Genomic DNA, 22,500 nt, shown 5'->3' with positions numbered 1-22,500 from the left:
ACCGAATCTCATGTAACCTAATTTAGTGTAACCTAATCTATAAGAGTGTAATGTAATGTAGTGTAATGTAATGTAGTGTAACGTAATGTAGTGTAATGTAATGTAGTGTCAGCTAATGTAGTGTAATGTACTGTCAGGTATTGTAGTGTCAGGTAATGTAGTGTCAGGTAATGTAGTGTCAGGTAATCTAGTGTAATGTAATGTAGTGTCAGGTAATGTAGTGTAATGTAGTGTCAGGTATTGTAGTGTCAGGTAATGTAGTGTCAGGTAATGTAGTGTCAGGTAATATAGTGTCAGGTAATGTAGTGTAATGTAGTGTCAGGTAATGTAGTGTAATGTAGTGTCAGGTAATGTAGTGTAATGTAGTGTCAGGTATTGTAGTGTCAGGTAATGTAGTGTCAGGTAATGTAGTGTCAGGTAATCTAGTGTAATGTAATGTAGTGTCAGGTAATGTAGTGTAATGTAGTGTCAGGTAATATAGTGTCAGGTAATGTAGTGTCAGGTAATGTAGTGTCAGGTAATATAGTGTCAGGTAATCTAGTGTAATGTAATGTAGTGTCAGGTAATGTAGTGTCAGGTAATGTAGTGTAATATAGTGTCAGGTAATGTAGTGTAGTGTAGTGTCAGGTGATGTAGTGTCAGGTAATGTAGTGTCAGGTAATGTAGTGTCAGGTAATGTAGTGTAATGTAGTGTCAGGTAATGTAGTGTCAGGTAATGTAGTGTAGTGTTGTCAGTTAATAAACAGTACGTTGTGTGTCCAGGCATCAGAGGCCGTGGTGCCGCTGCCAGACCCCAGTGATGGCTTGTACGGCAGTCAGCTGGACGGCGACCCTGAAGCCAGTCTGGACGAACCCCACGCCCTGGACAGGAGGAAGAGAGCCGTGAGTTGTTGTTGCTGTTGTTGTTGTTGAGTAACCCGGTCTGCCTAGCTGAGCACACCCATCAACTGCAGGCAAGCAACCGCCCCTGCAGGGTCGTCCCGTGCAGTGATCCAATGTTCCCCTGCGGCAGAGAACGCCTCAGGGAAGAGTGTAGAGGTTTGGTTCCTGGATGGACGCTGCATCTGCGGCTCTCCATCCACTTAATAGGGACACCATAGTAGGCTTCACATCACCTCGTAATTTACTTATATGGTTACCACCCAGCGTTGTAAATAGTCCCTGGGTCACAGGAAATCGTTAGGCTTGTCACTCAGCGTACAAGCACTGCAAGTGGAAGGAAGGTTAATAGAAAGTGATAGGAGGGATGGGAGAGAGAGGGAGAGAGGAAGACAGGCACGGGAGAGGAATGGTAAAGGTGAACAGAGAAGTAGGCAGCACTATTTCAGGTGAGTCGATCTCTCTCTCTCTCTCTCTCTCTCTCTCTGCAGTTCCCTCCTCAGATGACTGACGGATGGGCAGAGACAGGCAGAGCGATACGCGTGAGCAGATAGATAGATAGATAAATAAATAGGTCAAGAAGAGATAGATAGATAGCCATAAATAGATATATAACAAGCGGTATATAGCTAAATAGACAGATATAGACAGCTGGAAAGATAGACAGACAAACCTCTAACCTTCCCCTCCTCCCCCACGTCCTTCCTTTCTCTCCCCTTCAGTCGGCAGGCGAGGCGGACCAGAAGGGCACGGTGAAGCTGGAATTCGCCCGCCGCGCCACCACCCCGACCCCGCCTAATCCCATGACCCCCGGCAACAGCATCGACTATGAGGTCAAGGTTATCCTGCCCACGCTGAGTAAGTGGACCGCGAATGGTCTGTATGGTCTGTGTAACTCGTTTATAATTCCATTCAAAGTAAGCATTAATATAGAGGTCTGACACATTACTTTTCTTCCTTGGACCAAAATCACGTTTTATTGATATATATTTACTAGTGCTTGTGGTGTGGATGTGGATGTGATAGAAAGCGTTAGGAGAAATACACTGAGGTGGTTTGGCCATGTGGAGAGGATGAAGAGCGAGAGACTAACGAGGAGAGTGCATGTGATTGAGGTGGAGGGAGGGAGAGGGAGGGGTAGGCCGAGGATGAGATGGATGGATGGATGGAATGGAGAGATATATGCGAGAGAGGGGTGTGAGCTGGGGGGAGGGCAGTGAAATGGCGGGGGACAGCGCGGCATGGAGGCGATTTGTCTGTGGCCACGCCTTGAGGGATTGGGGCGTCTGGCAGTAGATAGATAGACAGATAGATAGCCTACTACAAAATTTGTTGGTGCAAACATGTAACCTCTCCATCATAGAATTATTTGCAAGTATCATTACCTCTGTTTCCATACTGCTGTTCAACCCGCAGTGACCACTTCGGACTAACTCCAATATTTCCTCATATTTTTGCGTGTCAAGTGGGGTTGGTGGAGGATTAGTGCCCCTCCCTGTAAAACAAGTAACTCTAAGCCCTTGGCCACCCCGTTTGGGATACATGGCGTCTGGCAATGAATGAATGAAATTTTTGCGTGTCGCCACTTACGATCATTTTGCGATCGCCAAATGTTCGTATGGTATTTTTCGTATGGTATTTTTGTATGGTATTTTGTATGGTATTTTTCGTATGGTATTTTTGTATGGTATTTTGTATGGTATTTTTCGTATGGTATTTTTGTATGGTATTTTGTATGGTATTTTTCGTATGGTATTTTTCGCATGGTATTTTTCGTGTGGTATTTTGTATGGTATTTTTCGTATGGTATTTTTGTATGGTATTTTTCGTGTGGTATTTTTGTATGGTATTTTTCGTATGGTATTTTTCAGACACTCCCTGACCTTACCTCGACCTAATGTAAAAAGAATTAGGTCGGTGTTTATTACAGTTCTCATGAAAGAAATGGACAAACGCACAGACAAACACTCGTACACAGCTTGACGCAGGGAGGGAGGGTAGCTGGTGCAATGAAGGCCTTGATAAGAAACAGAGGCTTGAATGTTGCAGCTGCACGCGGCCTACATGAAGGAGCGTTAGTGTCAGCTTTAACATATGGATGTGAGACTATGGTGTGGCATGAAAATGAAAAGTCAAGAGTGAGAGCAGTGGAGATGGGACTGCTGAGGAATGTGTGTGGAGTACAGAGGGTGGATAAGACACGAAATAATGTGATCTGTGAAAGATGTGGAGTGAGGAAGTCGGTGGACACCAGAATCGAAGAGTGTACTGAGATGGTATGGTTATGTGGAGAGAATGGATAACAATAGAGTGGTGAAAAAGGTATATCTGAGCGAATTTGAAGGATGGAGGAGGCGAGGTAGGCCGAGGAGAAGGTGGAGAGATACGGTGGATGAGTGTGTGAGGAAGAGAGGTTTGGAAGTCGGTGAGGCTAGGGAACTGACATGAGATCGAGCTGGCTGGATGAATATTGTTAGAAGAAGTACATGATCAGGGATTTGGCACCCCTTTTTAGCGTGGCAGTGTCCGGATTGACTTTCGGATACGTTTATGTGAAGCTACAGAACGTGGTGAAAATATTTTGGCCTATCTGATGGAGCCAGGATTTCGAGGTTTGAATGATGAGTGAATGGAAGCGTGGCCCATTGAACTGGGCAAATTTAGGCTGTCTGGACGTTGCCACTCCTTACCCCGCCCTTGAGTGGGAAAGGAGGTCCGGGGGATGGTGATGATGATGCTTACTGTATTATTATCATCATTTTTATAATGATATTACAGTATTATCATTACTACCACTACTGCTACTACTACTGCTGCTACTACAACATTTTTTTCCAGCCGTTGCCATGGACCTGGTAGTGGAGATCTTCGTGATAGACCCTGTCAGTGGAATCAGTCCCTTCGCCATGTGTGGCTTCGAGATCGTCAGCATCGGCGCCCAGATCACGGACGCGAGTGGCGGGGCGCTGAATAAGGACGCCATAGAGGACAGTGCACAGAAGGACATTAATAAGCAGTTCGGAAATTTTGTGAGTGTGTGTGTGTGTGTGTGTGTGTGTGTGTGTGTGTGTGTGAGTGTGTTTACAGGCCAGTGCACAAGACATCAATAACCAATTTGGACATTGAGTGAAAATACTCTCTCTCTCTCTCTCTCTCTCTCTCTCTCTCTCTCTCTCTCTCTAACACCAGGAGCCTAATTGTTTTTCATGTGTGGACTTACAACCTTAACACTAAGTCGCAGTTGCAGGAATGAGTCTCCTTGGTTACTAGTCACAGCAACACTTCACTCTGACTACACCTGGCCATCACCTGAGCTGGTATGGGTTAGGGGTCTTTGTCAGGTAATAATTGACGTAACAACAGATCTAGAATTTGGCTCTCTTTTGTATTGTTTTTTGTTTTTTTTCTTGGAAGGAACGGTTTGCGGACTCCTGGCCTTAGGTTCCTTCTTTCCTGCATTAAGAAAAAGTAAGTAAAGGAGTAAATGTGAACCCAGTGACCTACAGGCTTGAACTTCCCTTTTTCTGCGGTCTTCCAGCCTTCTTTTGTGGGATAGGGAAGTCGTTGAGGGGCGTGTGTATTACCAGGTCCTTGATCCGCCTGGCCATGGCAGTGCCACCACGCGAAGGCGCCCCTCTCGAAATGAACGGATCTTGAATTCGGTTCTCTGTTATCTTGTTTTTGTTTTTTTTCTTGGAGGGAATAATTTACTGGGTCCTGGCCTTTGGTTCCTTCTTCCTTGCATAAAAAACGGTAACAGTAAACACACCTAGCATGGGACTGGAGTGCATTGATGCTGTGTTGAGGAGAGGTAGACTGAGATGGTTTAGACTGGGTGCAGAAAGTGAGAAGTGTTAGGGGCAGGGTTGCAAGAGGTAGACCGAGAAAGACCTGGGACGAGGTCATGACCTCAGGGATAAGGGACTAAACAGGGAAGCTGCCAGAGATCGAGCAGCATGGAGAGCCGCCATTAGGTGACCAAAACTGACGCATGCAAGTATGTTTGAGCCTTCAGAAACGGAACGAAACACAACATAACCTGTTCTGTCCTCCCCCCAGCATGATCGGATCCTCATCGACTTCGGGCAGGTGAAGAACGGAGACACGTACGACTCCGCCGCCACTGACTTCACGGACAGCACCATCACCATACATTTCACGGCCACCCTCATCAAGAACGACGACTACGACAACTCGACGGCACTGGTGACCGCTGGCGCTGAGTACGACAGCCAGAAGTACGTCAGCGTTAGCACAGACTCCATCCCCGCCAACACCAAATACGTGAGTCAGGGGAACCATCTGTCACCAGGGAACATTAGGGAACCATCTGTCGCCAGGGAACATTAGGGAACCATCTGTCACCAGGGAACATTAGGGAGCCATCTGTCACCAGGGAACATTAGGGTGCCATCTGTCGCCAGGGAACATTAGGGGACCATCTGTCGCCAGGGAACATTAGGGAGCCATCTGTCACCAGGGAACATTAGGGAGCCATCTGTCGCCAGGGAACATTAGGGAACCATCTGTCGCCAGGGAACATTAGGGAACAGGGAACATTAGGGAACCATCTGTCGCCAGGGAACATTAGGGAACCATCTGTCGCCAGGGAACATTAGGGAGCCATCTGTCACCAGGGAACATTAGGGAACCATCTGTCACCAGGGAACATTAGGGAACAGGGAACATTAGGGAACCATCTGTCACCAGGGAACATTAGGGAACCATCTGTCGCCAGGGAACATTAGGAAGCCATCTGTCGCCAGGGAACATTAGGGAGCCATCTGTCGCCAGGGAACATTAGGGAGCCATCTGTCGCCAGGGAACATTAGGGAGCCATCTGTCGCCAGGGAACATTAGGGAGCCATCTGTCGCCAGGGAACATTAGGGAACCATCTGTCGCCAGGGAACATTAGGGAACCATCTGTCGCCAGGGAACATTAGGGAGCCATCTGTCGCCAGGGAACATTAGGGAACCATCTGTCACCAGGGAACATTAGGGAACCATCTGTCACCAGGGAACATTAGGGAACCATCTGTCACCAGGGAACATTAGGGAACCATCTGTCACCAGGGAACATTAGGGAACCATCTGTCGCCAGGGAACATTAGGGAGCCATCTGTCGCCAGGGAACATTAGGGAGCCATCTGTCGCCAGGGAACATTAGGGAGCCATCTGTCGCCAGGGAACATTAGGGAACCATCTGTCGCCAGGGAACATTAGGGAGCCATCTGTCGCCAGGGAACATTAGGGAACCATCTGTCGCCAGGGAACATTAGGGAACCATCTGTCACCAGGGAACATTAGGGAGCCATCTGTCACCAGGGAACATTAGGGAACCATCTGTCACCAGGGAACATTAGGGAACCATCTGTCGCCAGGGAACATTAGGGAACAGGGAACATTAGGGAACCATCTGTCACCAGGGAACATTAGGGAACCATCTGTCACCAGGGAACATTAGGGAACCATCTGTCGTCAGGGAACATTAGGGAACAGGGAACATTAGGGAACCATCTGTCACCAGGGAACATTAGGGAGCCATCTGTCACCAGGGAACATTAGGGAGCCATCTGTCGCCAGGGAACATTAGGGAGCCATCTGTCGCCAGGGAACATTAGGGAGCCATCTGTCGCCAGGGAACATTAGGGAGCCATCTGTCGCCAGGGAACATTAGGGAGCCATCTGTCGCCAGGGAAACTATATCACCCCCAGGAAAAATAAAGGGAAAATTGCGTCACCAATCAGTCCTGTTTTGCCCCATCAGGAGCGTAGGAGCCCGGGGCTAGGATACTTGTTCCTAATATTTAAGGTGAGGGTGACCAGCCACACTCGCCCCTGAGTGGCGTCATGTGAGCAGTAAGTCCCAACCATCCCTTGATATAAACTCTCACAGGCTTAACCCACTAAGCCACCAGGCATCATATGGTTAAATGATTACCACCCAGCTAAGAAAATGGTTTTCTGATTTACAAGAAGCAGTTGGTTTGTTACTGCAAAGTCACCTGAAGGCAGCACTACATCAAGTGAATGGATGATGGACGCCCACACGACGTATCCTACTGTACAAACCAACTTTGACATCCTCTGTTTTCAGAACCAGCTATTACATCCTGTATTTTCAACACTATCTATGACATCCTGTAATATCATCACCAACTTTGCCATGGTGCATTTTCATCACCAGCTTTGCCATGGTGTATTTTCAGACCAGGAGCTACGATGCCGCCGTCACCTTCAACAATCCGCCTACCTCTGCCGCTGAGTACTCCGGCGCCACCTTCATCCTGGACGCCTTCATCAGTTACCCCTTCGAGGAGCTGATCTTTGAGGTGGCCCAGCAGGACACCCCTTATGTGAGTGGCGATATCATGGCCTTACCTGCAGTCACTCATATGTTATAGTCCTGTCACCTTAACTTGGCCCGGAGTTTTGCTCTGTGGCTACTTATTCCACATAGCTCAGTGACAGAATAAGACAGTAAAGAAATATACATATGAATTATTTCTGGTAAATCTTTTCTGTAGGGCAGTATTGGGTGTGTTACCAGCTGGCTGCAGTCTACTGTAAGCACTTTCTCCCGCAAGATGCCTTTTTAGGATCATAATCCAAGTTACATTAGATATTTTGTAAGACAGCCGATGCGATGCTGGCCGCGCTGTGGACGTACGCTGGTGATGCTTAATATGGTAATTTCCACACCAGATGCCATGCTGTTGCTACAGTGCCGATGTTTCCAGAGACACTGGTCACTCAGTTGTATTACCGCAGCCGTGGATGGCAGTGCCGCGTGGTCCAGGGGGAAGGAGGAACTGTTATGACACAATCGAGACAGTCTGTGTAAAGGAAAAAGAAGTACATACATGAAACAAAGTATGTGAAGAGACCAAAGGGCACATACCACCATATTGTTCAAGGTCTTTCCTATATACATGGTTATATCCGTACTGCCTCCTTAAGTTGTTCCATGTACTACGTTTGCTTTCGGCATTTTCTGCCATCCTCTCCCACCGTGCGTGCTACATTGGTAAAGGCGCCTGCCACACCGTGCCAGCACTCTCCCTATGTGCTCTGGTGTGTATGCATCATGGAACCCACAGCCACAAATGCTGTGGAGGTGGCGACTTGAGAAACCATGGAGGTGACGTGTACGGCGGCCAGACCAGAGCATGGCGTACTGTAGGTAACATTGAATTCCGTGTGAAGCTGCCTTTATGACGCACGCTACGCCAAGTGTACTAATCTATGCTATTCATGCACACTGCCTTCAACTTAACACGATATACGTAACGTACAACACAGTGCTAAAGTGTGAAGTGCAAAATAAACCGCTTAGGAAGAGGTGCTAACAACCCTTCGTTATGAGCTTATATATAAAAATACTATCACGAAAAATAAACAGGCAATGGATGTTTAAAGGCAGTTATAACCACCCTACTATTGTATTCCCAGGATGTATACAGCGTGACTCAGGTACAAGGCGCTGAATAAATCGCCAAGGATGAGACGTTACTAAACTGTGACCCAACTATATTCGCAGGATGCTTACACGGTGGCACAGATCGGCTTACTGGCGACGGGGGACAAGTGGTCATGCATGGATACTAACGACAAGACCGTCACCTACGACAAGAGTGTGACGGGACGCACCAACACCCGCGGCGTGATGTCCATCCAGCTCCTCCTCTCACACCTTGACGAAAGTGGGTTGGCTTGGCTTAGGACTGGGTTAGATTGGCAGGGTTAGGATGTGTTAGAATTGAGTTAGGTTAGAATAGTTTCAGAATTGCAATATGTTCGATGAAACTCCTGATCTCACACCTCGATGAAAGTGGGTTGGCTTGGACTGGCTTAGATTTGCTGGATTGGGGTTAGAATGTGTTAGAATTGAGTTAGGTTAGGATAGGCTGTGTTAGAATTGCGATAGGTTAGATGAAGCTCCTGATCTCACACCTCGATGAAAGTGGGTTGGCTTGGCTTGGCTTAGATTTGCTGGGTTAGGTTAAGTTAGGCTGTGTTAGAATTGAGTTAGTTGAGTTAAATTTGACTGTGTTGGAATTAGGTTTGATTAGATTGGGTACGGTATGGTAAGGTAGGGTAGGGGTGGTAATAGGTGGTAGGGTAGGGAAGGAACTAGTAGACATGAGTGGCAGGTGAGTGGTAGGGCAATTGGTAGGCTACATACCACCCCTGTTCCTACCAAAAGACCATCACAGACCAAACCAACACCAACTATATTCTTAGTGCGTTAGGTTAGGTAAGACCAGGTTAGGTTAGGTTAGGTTAGGCCCACCACCTCTCCCCCAACCCCACCACCTCTCCATCAACCCCACCACCACCCCAACCCCACCACCTCTCCCCACCCCCACCACCTCTCCCCCAACCCCACCACCTCTCCCCCACCGCACACAGGTGACATCGGGGGGACAGCAACCAGTGATGTCAGCTACCGGATACAGTTGTTCGTGACGGTGATGATGTATGGTGCTAGGAACGGTGATACGGTGCAAGTGGCCATGGGTATCACGGTAGGCGCGGTACAGGCTTGGACCGACGTGAAGACGCTGACGGTGACGGCAGGTACCGGAGCGCCTCCTACCGGCTCCCACGCCACTATGGACCCTGTAAGTACTCCTTCTGCGTCTACTACTGCTACTACTACTACTACTGCTACTACTACTACTACTGCTGCTACTACTACCACTACTACTACTGCCACTATTACTCTGGCACTATTACTACGACTACTACTACGCCCACTACCGCATACTACTTCTATTCTACTTTCTAAGTCTAAATTTACCGGTAGTTGCATTTCAGCTTTTGATTCTGACTTATTGCAATCAGTAATCAGACTCTACTGATTCTTAACTCCTGATTCTAAGCTCTAATTCTAACTCGTAATGCTGATTCTAACTCGATTCTAATACAGGCGGTGGCGCTAACCTCTACAGCCGTGGGTACACCCGGTACAGCGACGTGGGGGGTGACAGCCAAGGTACCATCCGCCAGCACCGCGCAGGTTAAATGTACCGTCACACCTGCAGCTGGACGTACGTGGCCCTGTGTGTGTGTGTGTGTGTGTGTGGATGTGTGTGTGTGTGTGTGTGTGTGTGTGTATACCAGGCCGGGGGATGTGTTGGTGCTAATGGCCGTGAATGGGGTACTGGAGCAGTGAATTAAGGGGCGGTATTAACCATGGTCTTCCCTTCCTCCATTTTTTGTCTTAAAAAAAACAAAAAAAAATGGTTCACTGTGCCAAAACTCCCTGGGGGGCCGGGGGAAAGGGGGCTAAGCCACCTTATGAGGAGGACAGTCTGGGTTACCCCAAACCCAGGAGGGGGGGTAAAAAGGGAGTGTGGGGGGTAGAGAGTCAAGGTGTTACCTGGTGTAGGATTAAGCTGCCTCGTACACACGCGGGCTCCTCCACACATTAGAAAATTATATTCTATTCAGCGTGCCTCACTCTGCCTTACCAGGGGTGAGCTGCCTGGGTTGGATTTGGTCGGTTTAAAGCAATGTGGGATAACCTGACCCAACCCAACCATTCTGACCCAACCCAGCCAAGTTAACCTTATCTAACCTCACCTCACCTCACCCCATCAGATAAGGTGTGTGGTGTGGTGTACGGTAGGGTCGGGGCCAACATATACGGTCTGCCGGATCTCTCCACTGAAGTCACGTACGATGAGGGCACTGGAGCAGCGTCCTTTGACATCCACATCAACTCCACCGGCATGGTTAGTATGTGCATGTGGAGTTTGTCGATGTGGAGTTAGTATGTGGATGTGGAGTTATTGTGTGGATGTGGAGATAATATGGGCATGTGGACTTAGTAGGTAGATGTGTGGATGTGAATGTGGAGCATTTGCATGTGGGGTTAGTATGTGGATGTGAGGTTAGTATGTGCATGTGGAATTAGGATGTAGAGCGTTTCCATCTGGGGTTAGTATGTTGATGTGGAGTTAGGATGTGGATGTGGATCGTTTGCATGTGGGATTAGTATGTTGAAGTGGAGTTAGGATGAATGATTGCAGGTGGAGTTAGTATGTTGATCTGGAGTTAGGATGGATGTGGAGCGTGTGCATGTTGGGCTAGTATGTGGATGTGGAGATAGGATGAATGTGTGGATGTGGAGTCAGTATGTGGATGTGGATGTGCATGATTCAGTAAGGAATAAATGTGAATGTGTTTCGATGGAGAGTGATTGTTAATACTAGTCTGTTAGGAGGGAGGGAGAGAGAGAGAGAGAGAGAGAGAGAGAGAGAGAGAGAGAGAGAGAGAGAGAGAGAGAGATGATGATGATGATGATGAAGGTGATGATGATTATGTTGATGATTATGATGGTGATGATAAAAGATAATGATGTTGATGATGGTGATAGATAAAAATAACAAATAATAATAATAATAATAATAATAATAATAATAATAATAATAATAATGATAATAATAATAATAATAATAATAATAATCCCTCTCCGCCTTACAGGACACATCTCAAGCTGACTCTGACTACGTGGTGTTTGAGATCTCAGTGCAGTACCCCACCACCCCAGCTGATGCTACTGTCTCCTGTGATAATAGCTACTCCGCCACACTCAGCCCAACCACAGGCGTGAGTACCGGGAGAGGAGGAGAGGGGAGGGGAAGGGAGAGGAGGGAAGATTAGAGAAGAGGGAGGGGAAAAGAGGAGAGGAGGGGAGGGCAGGGTAGAGCAAACTAGAGAATTTGAGAGGAGAGGATGGCAAGGTAAAACAGATTAGGGAAGAGGAGAAGAGAGGAGAGGAAAGCAAACTAAAGGAGAGGAGAAGAGAGAAGAGGAGAGGAGCACTGACTGAAGAGAAGGGGAGAGGAGAGGAGGAGGGAAGAGAAGAGAGGATAGAAGAAGAGAGGAGGGGGAAAGGAGAGGAGAGGAGAGTTAGAGCAGAATAAGAGGAAGTTAGTGTGGACTGAACTGGTTTAGGGAAAGCTGGGTTGGGATTGGGATGGGATGGGTTGGGTTGGGCTGGGTTGGGTTAGGTTGGGCTGGGTTAGGCTGGGATTGGGTTGGGTTAAACTGGGTTGGGTCGGAATTGGGATTGGGTTGGATTGGGATTGGGCTGGGATGGGTTGGGTTAGGTTGGGTTGGAATTGGGGTGGATTGGGTTGGGTTGGGTTGGGTAATATTCTCCGTTTCAATTTTTCCTCTCTCTCTCTCTCTCTCTCTCTCTCTGTCAGTCTACCTGTCAACCTACCAACCATCTATTTATCTATCTATCTTTTTATCTATCAGTCTACCTCCCAGCCCACCCACCCAATTACCAGTCTATGTATGTGTCTATCTATCTATCTATCTATCTATCTATCTATCTATCAACAGACGGCTGGTACAGAGGATATGGTTGGTACGGTACGGAGCATAGTTACTGATACAACCTGGTACGCTGGCTCTCAGGCGGGATTAGAGATAACTTTAACATTCCCAGGTAGGTGAGAGAGAGAGAGAGAGAGAGAGAGAGAGAGAAGAGAGAGACGTTACTGTTGAACTTTTAGGAATAATTTTGGAGAGAGAGAGAGAGAGAGAGAGAGAGAGAGAGAGAGAGAGAGACGTTACTGTTGAGCTTTTAGGAATAATTCTGGAGAGAGAGAGAGAGAGAGAGAGAGAGAGAGAGAGAGAGAGAGAGAGAGAGAGACGTTACTGTTGAACTTCAGGAATAATTTTGGAGAGAGAGAGAGAGAGAGAGAGAGAGAGAGAGAGAGAGAGAGAGAGAGACGTTACTGTTGAACTTTTAGGAATAATTTTGGAGAGAGAGAGAGAGAGAGAGAGAGAGAGAGAGAGAGAGAGAGAGAGAGACGTTACTGTTGAACTTCAGGAATAATTTTGGAGAGAGAGAGAGAGAGAGAGAGAAAAGAGAGAGAGAGAGAGAGAGAGAGAAAAGAGAGAGACGTTACTGTTGAGCTTTTAGGAACAATTTTGGAGAGAGAGAGAGAGAGAGAGAGAGAGAGAGAAGAGAGAGACGTTACTGTTGAACTTCAGGAATAATTTTGGAGAGAGAGAGAGAGAGAGAGAGAGAGTCTTTTCCTCCCCCACTAACCCCTCCTCTCCCCCCCCCAGCTAACGGCGCCCCCTACACCTCCCTGGAGCTGGAGGGGGCTGGGGACCTGGATCTCACAGCGTATGGTGCGAGGCTGTGTGCGGCGCGAGTGGTGTGGGCGGGCAACAATGTACCTTGCGTGGCCGGCGCGATCTCTCTCATCAACGAGGGCATTGTGAAGCAAAAGGCGTGAGTAGTTTTATCTATCTGTTTATCTATTTGTAGTGTCTATCTATCTGTCTGTCTATCTATCTTGTATCGCGTGTCTCAGAGTATGCAAAAGGCGTAAGTAACTATCTACGTCTATCTATTAATGTCTGTCTGTCTGTCTGTCTGTCTAATTCTATCTATCAGTATAATCATCTGAATATGTGCCTTTGTCTATCACATCTATGTATCTATCTATCTATTTATCTATCTATCTATCCATCCATCTATCTCTAGCTGTCTGTCTATCTATCTATCTTTCCATCTGTCCATCCATCTATCTGTCTATCTATCCATCCATCTATCTATCTATCCATCTATCTATCTATCCATCTGTCTATCTATCTATCACCACCTGTTCTCTGGTCCACAGCAAGGCGGACTCAGTGTTCAATGACGCCTTCAAACTCAGCATGGGACCAGCGTGTGGGACAGGCCGTTCCCACGTGTCCCCCACCCTCGCCAATGAGGTGGTCGTGCGCATGTACTACGACCTCCCAGACGACCAGGCAGTGTCAGGTGAGGCAGGGATGAGGCAGGGGTGAGGCAAGGTGAGGCAGAGTGAGGAAGGGGTGGTAGGTGTAAGAGGGTGAGGCAGAGTGAGCCAGGGGTGGTAGATGTAGGAGGGTGAGGCAGAGTGTGGCAAGGTGAGGTAGGGTGAGGAGGGGTGCTAGATGTAGGAGGGTGAGGCAGGGTGAGGAGGGGTACTAGGTGAGAGATGGTGAGGCAGGCTGAGGCAGGGGTACCACGACCTGCCAGACGACCATAATACAGAGAGTGAGGCAGGGTAAGGCAGGATGAGGTGGAATTGATGGGTGAGGCAGGGGGTGAGGCATGAGGCATGGGGTGAGGCTTGGGTGAAGTATTATTCAGTTATTCACCATATACTCACCACTAATTCATTTACTCATCATGAACTCATTTACCTATCATTAATTCATCACTCTGTCAGTTATTCATCACTAATTCACTTATTCATCACTAATTCATTTACTCATCACTAATTCATTTACTCATCACTTACTCACCACTTATTTACTCATCACTAATTCATTTACTCATCACCAACTCACCACTGACTCATTTACCCATCACTTACTCATCACCAGTTCACTTACTCACCACGCACTCATCACTTCCTCATTGACTCAGCCACAACGTTCAACATGAGTGCCGGGATCAGCCTTGGAGCCGAAATGATCTGGACGGGATGGGACGAATTGGGCGTCGTGGTGAATTCTCCCGCCTACGACGCCAACCAAGAGCCGAGATTTGACCTACTGCCGCTGGAGACGACGACGGTGCAGCCCGGGGCGCCCACGCTGCTGAAGGTGAGAGAGAGAGAGAGAGAGAGAGAGAGAGAGAGTGCCGGGTTGGATCAGATTAAGTTATAGGAGTAGAATAAGAGAGAGAGAGAGAGAGAGAGAGAGAGAGAGAGAGAGAGAGAGAGAGAGAGTGCCGGGTTGGATCAGATTAAGTTATAGGAGTAGAATAAGAGAGAGAGAGAGAGAGAGAGAGAGAGAGAGAGAGAGAGAGAGAGAGAGAGAGAGAATGTCAAGTTGGATCAGATTAAGTAGAGAGAGAGAGAGAGAGAGAGAGAGAGAAAGAGAGACAGGTTGGATTAGATTAAGTTAGATAAGATTAGAATAAATGGAGTTTGATCAGCGTAAGAGACATATAGACAAAAAACAACCTATCTATCTATCTATCTACTTCCAGCCGCCTTAATCCCATAAGGGGTGGCCACAAACAAATCGCCCCCACGTCTCCCTGTCCTCTGCCATATGGTTGCCCTCATCTCACCTCACCCCCCCCCTCTCTCACATATTTCTCCACTCCATGCTTCCATCTCATCCTTGGTCTGCCCCTCCTCCGTCTCATCCATCTCAAAAGTATTTTCGGAGGAGCCTGGTGGTCCTTCTGACTGTTTCCTGCCGGCTTCGACTGGTGGGTGTGGTGGGTGGGGGAGAGCCTTCCTGCTTGTCTATCCTTGTCTTTAACGTATAGGTTTGTTAGTTACCGTATCTCGTTCCCTTTGTACTCCTTTGTATTTCTCGTAACGCTTCAGTCATGGTCTAAATCCGGATGACGTTTCAGATTGTATTGAAGACCCCGCCTGGCTCCGTGGCTAACTATGTCATCACTGCATCATTGACCTCCACCACCACCCTCAGTGTGTGCCGCATCCTTATCCTCGACGTGGGTGGGTAGCAGCGAGAGAGAGAGAGAGAGAGAGAGAGAGAGAGAGAGAGAGAGAGAGAGATTGATGATGATGATAGTTTTAATAACGATTATGATGATGGATGGAAAATAATAAATCTTAATCTATTGATGATAATGATGATGATGATGATAATGATGGTTGATGATGATGGTAATGACGATGGTGATGATAATGATGATGATGATGATGATGATGACGATGATGAGGATGGTGATGACGATGATGATGATGTTGGTAATGAATATGATGATGATGATGACGATGATGATGATAATGATGATGATGATGATGATGATGATGATGCACCTTCTCGTCCCTCCTGCAGGCGACAACTTCCCGTGCGTGGACAAAGAGCCGTACCTGAAGGAGTCGCTGCCGCACCAACCCACCAAGATTACACACGACGCGGTGGAGTATGCCAAGGCGGCAGTTTTGGACCTCGGGCCTTTGAGAAACCTGGGTGAGTAGGGGTGAGGGAGGGGGAGGAGGGAGGAGAGAGAGTGGGGGAGAGGGGGGAGGTAAAGGGGAGGAGGGATGGGAGAGGTAGAGGGGAGGAGGGAGAGGAGAGAAGGGGAGGAGAGAAAGAGGGTGAGAAGGAAAGATATATGGTGTATCTGTCTATCTTTTTTCTTTCCTATGTCTATCTGGGTCTTTCCATCAGCTAACTGTTCCTAATGTTTCACCCTCATATTCACAGATGCCTCAGTGTGTTATGGGCAAAGGTGCACATTATCAGCCACAGTTAAATGATAATATACACTACATTCCACTACACCACATTCAGGCGACTTTTGGCACTGGCGAGGTATCAGCATAAGATGGAGTGGAGAGGTATATGAGAGAGGGGGTGTGAGCTGGGAGCAGGGCAATGAAATGGCGGGGGACAGGGCGACATGGAGGTGATTAGTTTGTGGCCACCCCGTACGGGATTAAGGCGTCTGGCAATAGATAGATAGATCAGCATAAGACGCGTTTTTAATTGACAGGTATCGCGTGAAAATGGATTTGACAGAAGTACCTGCTGACCAACGCCTTGCTTCGCTGTTGCCGTAAGTAAGGGAAGGACAGTACCGAAGACCGTCCATCTTTTCGTAGTGCCGGAGAAACTTCTTACTATTTTCCTTATCTGCAGCTAAATCGAAGCATAGCAATGTTTAGCAAGGACTTGATATTACCTCCAGGCTGTTTCCACATGGTATACATATATTTCAGACGTGGTATATGCTGTTACTGAAAAAATTATTAATGTGGTGGACGTATTGCCGAAGAGGAGGGTTGATGATGATGATGATGAGAAGAGGAGGAGGAGGACTGTTGATGATGATGATTTAACAATGTCGCTACCAACTCCCTCCCACAGGCACAGGCTCCATGTACCCTTGGGCGGCCGCTGATGATGACAGTATTGTGGTGGGGGTGCTGGTGAAGGGAAGAGTTGACGGCACTGATACGTTATCCGTTAAACTCGAAGCCAGCGGAACCGTGGTCACTACCTTAACCCCGTTCCTTACTGTTGCATCGCCATTGACTACGGTGAGTACTGTGTGTGTGGCCTCTTTGACTTGCTGTTTATGCTGCTGGATGAAATTATGATGGCACTGTGAGAACCGTTTGTGTTAATAGTGTTCCTGATGTGCATCGTCAAACTGCTTGCCTCGCCATTCTGTGTTTCTCTCCCTCCCCCTGACTATGCCTCTCCCCCATCCTTCACCTCTCTCTCTCTCCCAGGCTGGCAGCACTGTTACCGTCACCGGCCCCAATGGCTTAGACGGCAGCCTGGAGGCGTATGAAGGCGTAATGAAGTTGATGGAGATGAGCCTTGAAGTCCCCTCAGGCTACATGAAACCCATCACAGTTACCATTACCTCCACTGCTGCTGCTGACGTCTCTCTCTGCTATGCTGCTGTTGTGACGGTGAGAGAAGTAGATTGGTAGATAGATAAATAGACACATAGATAGATAGATGGATGGATGAATGGATGGGTAGATAGACAGACAGACAGACATTTCACCAGATAGGTAGGTAAATGATGGATGATTGGATTGCATGATATAGCAGGGGACAACCAGTATATCCTTAAGAAGTGTCACCAAGAGTACAATTTATTTCTTACATTGCAGAGTTTACGCCTAATATTCCACGTTTCCTCACTAGGTCTTGTCATTCTGTGTTTGGCACCCACCAGGCTGGCATTGATGTACCCTGTGTGATGCCAGACCAGACCATCTCCACACCAACCTCGGAGGCGGGGGTGAAGGAGGAGTACGTGGTGGACATCAAGGAGGTCTGCTACTACCAGGTCTCGGAGAATGGCACGGAGAACAAGATAGTGATCCAGCTGGGAGCCACGTTCCTCCCAGGCTCCACCGGAACCTCAGCGGCCTTCACGGTGGTGGTGGACGAAGGTGGTACTCCTCAACCGGACATTTCCTTCACCCTGACCAAAGCATCTGGGGCGTACACTCCACCACCCAGCATCAACACGACTGGCTTGACTGCAGTGCCAGCCAATGGCACTACGGACACGGTGGTTCCTGGACAGAGGCTGTGGGCTGGTGTTAAAATCACCATTCCAAGGGGTCCTGTCTTCCCGCTTGAGGTGAGTCAGGTTTGGCTAGGTTAGGCTGGACTGGGTTAGGTTGTGGGTTTGGTTAGTTTGTATATGACAGAGCTGGATGGGAAAAGCTGAGGTTAGGTAAGATTAAATAAAGTTAGATTAGGTGAGGTTAGAAAATGACTGGATTAAAACAACTGTGAGGGGTCCAGTCTTGCCCCTTTAGGTGGTCAGGTTTGGTCTGGCTGTGTTAGGTTTAGTTGTTTTAAGTTAGGCTGGGTTAGACTGGACTGGGTTGGACTGAGTTGGACTGGGTTGGATTGGGTTAGCGGATGTGTGATTAGATTTGGCAGAATTGGGTTGGGTTTGGGTAAGGTAGGATTAGGTTATGCTGTGTTGGGTTGGACTGAGTTGGAGTGCGATGGATTAGATTAGATTACGCTAGGCTTGGCTGAGTTGAGATGGGATGAGTTGTATCCTTATAAATTGGGTCTTGCTGGGTTGGGTTAGGTTGAGATGGGTTGGGTTGGGTTGCACTGGATTAGACTGGAGTGGTTACGTACAATAAATTTGGATTAGTTTATGTTAGTTTACATTAGTCAGGGTTAGATTAAGGAAAGTTAAATTAGGTTAGGTCAGCTTCGGTTAATTTAAGCTGGCACAAGTTAGATGAAGTGTATTGTGTTGCGATGTTTATGATTTATGTTTACAGGTGGGCGTGATGACTCCCTCTGCTGGCGGACGAGCCTACGCCACTCTACACGGGTTTAGGTGAGCTGCCCTTCCCCCAGCACACCCCTCCTCTCTCATATACCCCTCCACTCCATCCCTCCATCTCATCCTCGGTCTCCCCCTTACTCTCCCCCTCTCCACCACCATGTATTGATGAAACTGATAATGATGGTGATGAAACTGATAATAATGATGATGATGATGATTTACACGCTGTCTCTCCCCCACAGGCTAAACACCACAGGCACCATCGGACAGAACCTGGGCTGCATCTTCGAGGACGTCTCCCTCTACACATATGACTTGACTCAGAACGCATCCATCCCAGAACCCCTCATACACGAGTCCCAGAAAGACACCCTCATTGTTGACCTCGGTTATGTGACCAACCATGGTGAGTAGATAGACAGATAGATAGAGTGTGTATGCGAAAATATAGATAGATAGATAGATAGATGTAGTGTTTATAGCCAGACAAATGAGAGAGCTGGATGGTGAATTGCATATACTGTTGTGCTGCATACATTTATTTTATATAATTATTCAATTTGTATTATAATGTTTGAAAATCAATGGGATGGTCTTTGATGAATCTCTCTCTCTCTCTCTCTCTCTCTCTCTCTTTCCACAGGCATGACATACAATCAGAATCGGGAACAGCCAGAAGATGATGAATTATGGTTCGAGGCAGAGGTGATGATTGCCGACCATCCTGATATTACCGACGGGGGTACCATAGACGTCCACTTTGCCGTCAAGGTGAGAGAGAGAGAGAGAGAGAGAGAGAGGGAGAGAGGGAGAGCATATTTGGTGTTAGAATTAAAACAGTCTATTATCTTACAACACTAGCCAGAGAAGGTGAAAATATAATTAAGGTAATGCATATGTTATTCTGATCTCCTCTCATTTTATCTCAAGTAGACAGATAGATATACTGATAGATACAGATAGATACAAGCCATCCACCAATACGTCCTCTTCATTACCTATGCCTTTTTCGCTCTAACTTGGACTAAAATTGTCATCTCTCCATCTTGACTGCTGAGCTGCAACAGTGGATTACTACCAGAATGTAATGCTAGTCATGAAGAAGTGCTATGGATTAATATTAGAATGTAATGCTAGTCATGAAGAAGTGCTGTGGATTAATACTAGAGTGTAATGCTAGTCATGAAGAAGTGCTATGGAAAGGGCGTTGTACAGTAACATTTTCACTTTGAGGTGAGATAAGCTGCAAGATTACGAAAATCTGGACCAAGTTAGGGTGAAAGGAGTATAGCATTGCCTTGTGTACCCATACAGGTGGAAGACACGCTAATCATCGTAGTGAAGAAGCAGCTGACCGTAGACAAGAGTGGCACACTGGAGATGAAGGTGGTGACGGAGATCTTCCTGACACAAGCCTCGCAAACGCTCTTCAGTCAGGGGTATTTCCGAGTGATATATAGATATATATAAATATAAACATATATAGTATATATATATCCCTCTCTCTCTTTCATATGCATATTAGAAGATAGCTAGATTACGTAGATTGATTGATTGACAGACAGAGACAGACAGGTACATGTAGATAGATAGCTAGAGAGTTAGACAGATAGATAGATAGATAGATGGGTAGATACCCATCGGCCTAAATCTATCGCTGTCTACCAACTCAAAGGTTCATTGTTGTCAGTGAAGGAAGCACCCTAACACCTCTTCCTAAGCGATTTATTTTGCTTATTAATCCTTACTGTCCTCGTGTGTGTCACTTAAATTATCCAAATGCCACCATACCCAGAATAAGTAACATCTGTCTATCTATCTACCTATCTATCTATCAGTCTATCTATCTGTATCTATCTATCTATCTGTCTATCTATAGCCCGATGCCCTAATAACGTACACACGGATATTAACCAGCCGGATCCAGAAATAAATTGCTTAAGGAGAGGTGTTAGGGAGCTTCCTTTGACGAGAATTCGGAACTGAATCTCTCTCTCTCTCTCACACACACACACACACACACACACACACACACACACACACACACACACACACACACACACACACACACACACACACACACACACACACACACACACACACACACACACACACACACACACACACACACACACACACACACACACACACACACACACACACACACACACACACACACACACACACACACACACACACACACACACACACACACACACACACACACACACACACACACACACACACACACACACACACACACACACACACACACACACACACACACACACACACACACACACACACACACACACACACACACACACACACACACACACACACACACACACACACACACACACACACACACACACACACACACACACACACACACACACACACACACACACACACACACACACACACACACACACACACACACACACACACACACACACACACACACACACACACACACACACACACACACACACACACTCCCTCCCTCCCTCCCTCACCCACTCACTCACTCCCTTCCTCACTCTCTCTCACCAGCCAACAGGTAGATCTCACCTTCCGCGCCTACCACACCAACGCGTCGCAGGTGGAGGCCAGCACAGCATCAATCCGCGTGTTGATGCCTAAGTACGTCAGCTTCATCAATGACACCACCACCCCCCCCATTGACACCATCACTGCCAACATCTCCGGCGTCGCTACCTACAACAGTTACCTCGACTATACGGTGTGTTGGCAGCGCTGAGGTAGTGTTGATGGATTACTGTTACTACTTGTACTGGTGATGCTGCTGCTACTACTACTACTACTACTATATTAATAATAAGTTTACTACTAACCATTACTACTACTACTACTACTACTACCACAACAACCACCACTACTAGCAACTCCTCTCACCTACAGGTGGATTATCTGTTCTTCACGGACATCCTGGAGGGCAACTTCAGCCTCACGGTGGACCCCAGTAGGGCTATACCGAAGGGCCTGGGTGTAGTGAACGCCACCACACTACTCAGGCTTGTGTGTACCACGAACACCCAGACGACACTCAAGTACTGCGGCCCTACAGCATATGTGGTGTACCAAGTCAATGGTGATGGTGAGTATTACTACTACTACTACTACCACCAGTGTTTTTTTTAATCGTCTCTATCCATTTGGGAATTATACTGTATTGTAAAGATCAGCACCAACCTTCCTAATACAGTTCACCATTTGGAGGTTTAATGTGAAGGTTAACACTAATCGTATTACAATCAGTTGGTCCCAAGCACGCCAACGGCTGTGCTGACCAACTATCTACTACTGTATTACTTTTATTACTTTATTTATGTTTATTGATATTACAGTGTTAATAAAGACATTAAACTATTGGAGTCGCAGGTCAACGCGACTCTCGACCACAGTAGCTTCGTAATCCATACCCGCCAGAGAGGCAGGCCTGAGGGCTGATGATCTTGTGCTCCTGAGACATAGCAGTGCATACCTCACAAGGAAGAATGACAGTCCACATCTCATCCAGGCCATAACAGAACTCTGTGGTTGACGCTTCTTCTCAGAAAGAACCTCTGCCAGTCTCGAGTAGAATCTCACTGCCTCTGGACCCATTTCACCTGATGTTGTGAACACAAGGGCAGTGAATCGACCGTGGTCCACATGTTGGATCCTTTCTTGATAGTTTCTGTTTTTTTTTTCTTGTTCATTCGTCTTGTGTGCAGCTTCGAGAGACAGTTCGCGATGACATGCTGCCATGGGATCGAGTATCCTGGTGTCGAAGAAGGCCCTCTGCCCACGTGTCCACAGACCCTGAGCACTG

At 47.2% G+C, this 22,500-nt stretch overlaps 1 protein-coding gene across 1 annotated transcript in view; it reads left to right on the top strand.

Annotated features, from left to right (window-relative positions):
* The window catches only part of LOC145394820 (uncharacterized), an 89,803-nt gene that overhangs the window by 55,263 nt on the left and 12,040 nt on the right, over positions 1-22,500 (top strand). The window contains exons 7-32 of the mRNA XM_080268614.1: positions 763-882; positions 1,602-1,737; positions 3,718-3,908; positions 4,939-5,163; positions 7,090-7,236; positions 7,586-7,720; positions 8,421-8,583; positions 9,293-9,504; positions 9,813-9,937; positions 10,515-10,620; positions 11,372-11,497; positions 12,242-12,347; positions 12,977-13,145; positions 13,537-13,682; positions 14,316-14,494; positions 15,261-15,366; positions 15,713-15,847; positions 16,748-16,920; positions 17,116-17,301; positions 17,574-17,987; positions 18,655-18,713; positions 18,905-19,068; positions 19,306-19,433; positions 19,977-20,101; positions 21,219-21,408; positions 21,588-21,783. Of these exons, the coding sequence (XP_080124740.1) occupies positions 763-882; positions 1,602-1,737; positions 3,718-3,908; positions 4,939-5,163; positions 7,090-7,236; positions 7,586-7,720; positions 8,421-8,583; positions 9,293-9,504; positions 9,813-9,937; positions 10,515-10,620; positions 11,372-11,497; positions 12,242-12,347; positions 12,977-13,145; positions 13,537-13,682; positions 14,316-14,494; positions 15,261-15,366; positions 15,713-15,847; positions 16,748-16,920; positions 17,116-17,301; positions 17,574-17,987; positions 18,655-18,713; positions 18,905-19,068; positions 19,306-19,433; positions 19,977-20,101; positions 21,219-21,408; positions 21,588-21,783 (4,162 nt within the window). The remainder of the gene's footprint in view (positions 1-762; positions 883-1,601; positions 1,738-3,717; positions 3,909-4,938; positions 5,164-7,089; positions 7,237-7,585; positions 7,721-8,420; positions 8,584-9,292; positions 9,505-9,812; positions 9,938-10,514; positions 10,621-11,371; positions 11,498-12,241; positions 12,348-12,976; positions 13,146-13,536; positions 13,683-14,315; positions 14,495-15,260; positions 15,367-15,712; positions 15,848-16,747; positions 16,921-17,115; positions 17,302-17,573; positions 17,988-18,654; positions 18,714-18,904; positions 19,069-19,305; positions 19,434-19,976; positions 20,102-21,218; positions 21,409-21,587; positions 21,784-22,500) is intronic.

This window comes from Coenobita brevimanus, chromosome 4, assembly GCF_032717465.1.
Source record: "Coenobita brevimanus isolate Jiangsu-jjx chromosome 4, ASM3271746v2, whole genome shotgun sequence".
Classification (NCBI taxonomy): Eukaryota; Metazoa; Arthropoda; class Malacostraca; order Decapoda; family Coenobitidae; genus Coenobita; species Coenobita brevimanus.
Note: the sequence above shows the minus strand (reverse complement) of the source record. Positions and strands in the feature narration are given on the sequence as shown.